The sequence below is a fragment of the Scleropages formosus genome, chromosome 19 (genome assembly GCF_900964775.1).
Source record: "Scleropages formosus chromosome 19, fSclFor1.1, whole genome shotgun sequence".
NCBI classification, from domain to species: domain Eukaryota; kingdom Metazoa; phylum Chordata; class Actinopteri; order Osteoglossiformes; family Osteoglossidae; genus Scleropages; species Scleropages formosus.
In genome coordinates, this window is record NC_041824.1 from 8,806,977 (window position 1) to 8,813,847 (window position 6,871).

The 6,871-nt window shown below is 41.6% G+C and overlaps 1 protein-coding gene across 1 annotated transcript; it reads right to left on the reverse strand.

Annotated features, from left to right (window-relative positions):
* Positions 1-398: 398 nt before the first annotated feature.
* bambia (BMP and activin membrane-bound inhibitor (Xenopus laevis) homolog a) lies at positions 399-3,989 on the reverse strand. The gene is made up of 3 exons (XM_018741076.2): positions 3,597-3,989; positions 1,558-1,839; positions 399-1,291 (listed from the first exon to the last, which is right to left on the reverse strand). Exons 1-3 carry the CDS (start codon positions 3,670-3,672, stop codon positions 873-875), a joined length of 777 nt encoding a protein of 258 aa, XP_018596592.1. The 5' UTR covers positions 3,673-3,989; the 3' UTR covers positions 399-872.
* Positions 3,990-6,871: the final 2,882 nt, after the last annotated feature.

The following is a 6,871-nucleotide window of genomic DNA, read 5'->3' on the forward strand; positions in this document are numbered from 1 at the left end:
CCGTAAAACAAGACGGCGCAGCAGAGGCAGCACTGCCCCCCAGCACTGCTAATGACTCAATAGGATTGCAGGGAATCACCAGACCCGTTCACACAGCCTGATCCTAAGACTGGCGCCAGCAAACACCCCTTAGGCTCTTATAAAAAAAAAAAGAAAAAAGAAAAAAATTACACACCACCCTTCAGATGTTCAGCTGGATCTCTCCCATGCAGTGTTTATATCAACAACAAAAGACTACTTAGCACCATAACATAGAGAACTTCTGAATATTATAAACTACAGTTGCTTGTAAATCAAAAACAACCAGTCAACTCATTAAAACCACGCCAAATAACTTGAAATTTACGGACATAGCCAGCATTTTTTTTTTTTTTTTTTTTAAACGATGAAGACGCGCAGTCATTCAACCACAGAAGGAACGTGACAAAAATAGTTATCCGACAAAAAATATATTTAAAATCTTTACATTAACTGAATCAGACATACAGAGAGGAGTGTGCACACCTACAGATAACACTGAATTTTTTTTTTTTTTTTAACTCCTCAAAGTTTTGTACCCTGGCATCAATGTGAATTTCCTCTACTTAGCTTCTCTTAAAGCAAAAACAACCTATGTTCTGTTTCCTCTTTATACAAATGTGCAAATAAGAACAATTTGGAATCCTTCAGTGGTCAGTAAGAAGTCCAGGATCCGCTGAGCCTACAGAGCTTCTCCTACCCTCTCAAGTTAAATTACAGCTCTTACTCATCCAGTCGGCATTTAATTCAAGTAAAGTGCTCTGCAGCAAGCCAATGAGACTTGCTGTCATTTTTACATATAAAAAAATTAAACAGAAACAGGTTCAAAGTCTCATCTCTGTCCACAAGAAGGATCACACGAACTCCAGCTTGCCGTGTCCACTGTACATCCCCCAGTGCACAAGCGACAGGATTCTGTCGTTGCCCGAGTCTGACTGTCTCAATTTGTCACAGGTCAGACAGCAGTTCTCATGACCCATCACTGGAACCATGCACTCCAGGTCCAGCTTGGTCACGTGGCCCTTCTTGGCATGGTGCCCATGGAAGCTGTAGTGCAGGCGCGACAGCATCTGCTGCCTCTGGTCGCGCAGCCGTTTGTTCTCACTGCGCAACATGCGCAGGGCCAGCATTATGAGCAGCACCAGGATGAGGCCACCAGCTATTGGAACAGCTATAACTGCCGCCCGGAACCACACTTCCTTGGTTGATGCCAGGTCTTGTACCCTGGTGATGAGGTGCCTGTTGCTCTCTGGCTGAAATCTGCCATTGTGGTCTAAAGAAAACAAGGACAAACCTATGATCAAACCATGCAATGTCAAGATAATGTATTTCAATGTGAAATTTCAACATCACTTCTACTATAGTTCTCACATCCATCCAGTTTTCATTTGATATTACATGCCTGTCTTTTTAATCAGTTCAACACTACCCAGAAATAAAATTCATAAACTTCTATGGTCCCTAAGAAAATTTCAAAAAACAATAATAATACATCAAATAAATATGTAATGTGTCACACATTTTCACAAGCAATTTTACCTGAAGCTTCTCTAGTATGTGCGAGATCATGGAGTCCTCTGTAATTACACATGTCCTCATTACAGCACTCCAGTGTGGAAGAGACCCCGGTAAGATCCTCCTGCTTGGGAATGCAGGTGGCATCCATGGAGCTGGCAGCAAGGGGGTCCAGGCACCCATGAGTGAGGGGCGAGTTCACATTGTGAGGGTCCAACACCTTTGTGAAGCAGGCATTTAGTGCAGATTTGCACATGTACCCTGTGGCCACACAGTGCGGTGCATCGCAGTAACACCTGATTTCCCCTGAAGAACAAAAACAACAGGGTGAAGTTTAATATTGAACACCTTTAGGGACTGAAACAATGCTTAACTGTCATTCTTTTAAACAGAGCATTCTTTTGTTAGGACACATTAAGCATCAACATTCATTACTTTCTCTAACATTTGTGAATTTTTGAACTTATACTAGTAAGCAAGTTTCTTAGTCAATCCTACATAATGCTGATCACTAACATTTATTTATTTAGATGACACTACTCTCCAAAATTATTTAGCATTATTGCTAAGTAACATCACTGACTTGTTTACACAGCTGAACAATTTTTACTGAAGCAAATTCAGGAGCAAGTACCTTGCTCGCTTTTTGATCAAAACAATTTCTTTGCTAAGTGTGTATTATAACCAAAACACATCTATATTTCACTCTGCAAATGTTTTAGTGAACTGGAATTTCATGTCTGTACACTTACAGCTGCTCTATGGTACAAACATCGGTGGAAAAGTTGGACCAATCGGGAAAAACTGAACTTGAGAATTTGTAAACAGATTTGTGTTAAATGAAGAAATATGTAAAAATGTGAGCTACTACTTTAAGGGCTTTCTTTCCGTGCAAAACGACCCTTTTAGTTAGTATTATAAAACAGGAACCTTGCAGCTCATAATTAGTGGTTTGTTTGCCAAAGTCAATTTCTTTCAGCCCAAATGGAAAGTAGTAAAAAGAAGGGTGTGAAGGCACAGCTCACTGCTTCATCAGCCTTTGGGCCAAAATTTAATTACATGTAGTGTAACTCGTCCATTTATTAAAAGTTTCACATAATAATATGACTCCAATTCTTAACAGTTAAGTGTAAGGACCCAGTGCGTATGTACCACGTCAGGTCAAAGGTGCAAAACGTGTCTCCTGTGTCTAACACACAGCCATGTCTTATGTTTTTCCGGAAGGCTCTTTGTTCCTAGACAAACAGACGCTGGTCTAAAAGACAACTATGCACAAACAAAATACATAAAACAAAACATAGGCCTTTTAAGGTAGCCAGTGAGTTTTCCAGTGGATCATCTGGGTGCTTTGGGAGTATGTGGTCAAGAAGACACTTTATCTAAAGAACTGCTGTATAAAACAACAGTAAATATACCACATAAGAAAACTTACATACACATACATACATACATACATACAGTATATATAGAAAAATCATGTCACTGGCTGATCCACTACATTTTTGCCAAGAATTCATACGTTAACTTTATTTGGTAAATTAGGTACCACATTTTGTTTTTAAAATTTCAACAAAAAAAGTGAAAAAGACGCTGACTCCTCATTTTAAAGCTCAGTACAGGCCGAGCTGTCTCTGAGTCTTTTCCATTTTTAATGGCAATTGAATGTTTTCAAATCTGTACATGACCTGTCCTGACGTGTCTTTTTTTAATCGCGCTTATTAACACTGAATTTCCGAAATGTATAAACTAGCACAATAGAGTACAAACGTCACGTTCAGCCCGTTTAAGAACGTCACCCACGCCCAAGTTATGATATTTATAAATGGAAAATTAAGTAAAAGTTTGGCTTAAACGTAGACTACGTAGTAAGGGCGCAGTTAAATGACCAAACAGCAACTTCGAGCTGCACGTCAAACCTGACGGAAAAACTCGGGGGGGGGGAAGGCGAAAGCGCATCGCGGGGTGTTGGAACTTCGTCAAAGTTTATCTCGGTGTCCCCGCCTGAAGGAGCGGCGGGTTTTGCTCCTGAGAACGGGCTCCGGCTGCGGTTCTGCCGCCGGTACCTTTGGTGAGAAGCACGGCCATGGCGCACAGTTCCAGCTGCAGCCAAATGGACAGGAGGCTGCAATGGCGCTCCATGGGGACCGCGGAGTGGCGCGCGCTCCTCGGCGGTGGGCTCGCGCGCGGGACCGCCGGCTCGCTCAGGCGCGCATCCGTCGACGCAGCGGCTCGCCGTTCGCCGCAATCCTCCCTTCAGAAGCGCAAAAAGCACGCAGATGCCCGCATGCGAAACTGCGGCAAGATCACAAAATCCAGGTGCCTTCAGCGGGGGATGTAAAATACATTTCCTGTAGCTGGCGATACCGAGTTTCAGTAATCCGCGGAACGCATTCGGCACTGCACCCTGAAACGGTCGCCACACTAACTAAGGCTCCGATGGCTCCGCCGTCCCAGTGCGAGCGCTGCGCTCAGGACTCCAGAAATAGTCGAGCGAGCCCTGAGACTCAGCCGAGTCTCCGCCTCCAGAGAATGCAATTGGACCGTTCAGTGCTCAAATCACCATACTGACGCTCCGATTGGTTGCCGCTGCGGCCATACAGTCAAGTGTCCTGCCTACGTACGTTAAGATAAAGACGGGAGTCAATCGGCGCTCGATGCGAGCGAATAGTCGGTTTTGTGTATACAATATATGTATTATTATTATTATTATTATTATTATTATTATTATTATTATTAATGTCAGAGTTTAGCAGTACCTTAAAAAAAAATTCCGTTAGTTACAGAGAGTGTCGTTTCATCGAGTATTATAACTCTGTAATTCGATTGGCAATGTTTTGAATTAACTTGTGAAAAGTCTTGCAGTTAAATTTAGATGGGCGCGTGGAACATAATTTAAATTCTCACATATCTGGGCTAGCTGTGTCAGTGGTGCAAATCAATCTGCTGCTGTAATCATTGTATGTAGTAAATCGTTTCCTGATTGTGAATTAATTAATGAAATGTTATAACAATTATCATATAAATAATCTATTCATAGTGAATGCCTGTTCAATCTATATTGCTGGAGAAGTTGAGGCAAAGGTAGATCCTGATAGCCTGGTCTGACAGGAGGAGCAGGCAGGAGGTCAGTGAAATTAACAATGCAAAAGAGCACATGGCGCCACTGAGATCAGGCAGACAGAGGGTGTCACTCAATTACACACAAAACAGTGTGATCAATATCAAACCCCAGCCTGATCTGCCTAATGATACAGCAATTACTTTGTTAAAGTTTGCACTGTCTGAAAGCTTGCAAAAATCTCTTTTCGGAAGAAGAACTGGCGAATAAAGCGTTGTTTAAAAAGAGTGAGGCCTACATGTACCATAATGTTTTAAGAAAATGCTATAGTCACATTAAATGTTAACTAAAATTAAGCTTTAAGGGTTTATTGTAATGAAGAGATATTACAGTCATCATGTAAAAATGCCAATATATTCACTTAATCAAAAATGTGTGAGTAACTTTTAAAAAAACCATTTTCAAATGCACTGAAGATTAAAAAAAGTGAGAATTTCCCTGATTAAATTAACTTTTATATACATTTCAAACACTTTAAAGAGATATGTTTGGTAATTTAATAATTTGCTACCTTTTTGAGCTCATCAGATTTACCTAAAAGCAACCATTATCCTAGGCAAAAATGTCACGTGAGCCACATTAAAATGAAATGTGGGTGTTCAAAGCACATGTTTGCGCTGGTTTTCTTTTGAGTTATGAAGTGTGACATGAACTTTGATCGCTGAGGCTTTTTCTCGTACCTGTGCTTGGGTTTTTTTTTTCGCAATTGGACCGGATCTCCTGGCTCGAAGGATCCACCCCTTCAGTGTACCTTTCTCACACACATACACACATCCCCGAGATGTGGAAGGGGTGAGGAGAGCAGCCCTGCTCCAGGGGATGTGCACATACACAAATAATACTGCATAGGCTGCAATTAAAGTAATTGTCTGTAATGAGGCCCAGGCGCCAGAGATGGATCTGCTTTGCATCACCCACCCGACCCTGCTAACTAAACCATATTTTAACAATCGCCTGCCTTTACAAACCTCATTTGTGCGCAGTCTGCTTCTGTTTCCTCGGAGTAAATGGCAGGCTACTTGTTATCAGCGGCGATCTGGGTGCATTCGCAGACGAGGAGCCTTACAGGGGCCTGTCAGCTGCTCTGCTCACAGCTCAAAGAGGAGATTCTTGTCTGAAATTACATGTCCTCGCACCCGCAATTATCTCCTCCGCCCTTACTCTGCCTGTTTACCAAACTGACTGAAGCTGACTCATTCAAGAGCATCAAAAATAAAAGGAGAGGGTTCAACTGTAGCTTTTTAATATAGCACAAACTTGCACGTGCAGGTTGCAGATTCATGCATACAATTGGCCATCTTTGTCTGATGAATATTTAAAACTTTTTTTTTATTATTATATTGAAGGGCTCAGATAAGCCTGTATCACATTATTGCAAGAATATCATTAATTTATTGCTCTAGGTTACAGGTATTTGCAAGCAGAATGCAGTATTGCTCCCATTTAAGCAGTTGGGTGTTACAGAGGGTCTGTTGGACCTTCAAACCTCGACCAGAGCCACGACAGCAGTAGTGGTGAGGAGTGGGACTCGAACGGACAACCCTCCGGTGGCGAGTTTACATCAGAAACTTCTATATGACTTGCTGACAAAACACTGTGACTGTCTGTGCCAATATTTACAGCGTACATGTTAAGTTATACGGGGTAGATGGCTCTGATTTAAGAAACGTGAAGGTCGTCGCATTGTTGAGAGGCTCCGCCGCACGATCTTCGTTGACTTTCTGTTGAACCGCGACCGTGCGAGTTCCTCTCAGCCACTGGACGAGTGAACAGCGCCATCTAGCGGCCATCTATTGTAACCCGCTTCTCCCCGTTGGCTTCTTGACAGGTGCGCACGAAAACCAGTTACTTCATACGTAAAAATACTCCGTAAATGTTCTTCGTGTCATAAACTGATTAGTTTGATTGATTTTCATGATTTAATATAATTTTCTTTTCAGCTGTATTTTCATAGTTATAATTTTAATTATAGCAACTTCTTCAGCAGGCCCATATAATATTTTTAAAATGTATCATCAGCTAATATGCCATCATCAGTCTGATCAGATTTACTCTTCTGGCACTTCAGCAGTCAAAGTGAAACAACGCAATGTTAAATAGATGTTAATATAACTTTGAATTCCTAAAATTTCAGCTTTCATCTGTTTTCTTTTTTTTTTTTTTATGGTGAAAGAGTCTCATTCCTACTTCGTGTATTGCAACTCATTTCCTCTGCATCCT

Coding starts and splice junctions, on each gene's coding strand:
- bambia (XM_018741076.2), bottom strand. CDS start 3,672: ATGGAGCGCCATTGCAGCCTCCTGTCCATTTGGCTGCAGCTGGAACTG. Junction 1,840..3,596: donor GGCCGTGCTTCTCACCAAAG/GTACCGGCGGCA, acceptor TTTGTTCTTCAG/GGGAAATCAGGTGTTACTGC. Junction 1,292..1,557: donor ACATACTAGAGAAGCTTCAG/GTAAAATTGCTT, acceptor TGTTTTCTTTAG/ACCACAATGGCAGATTTCAG.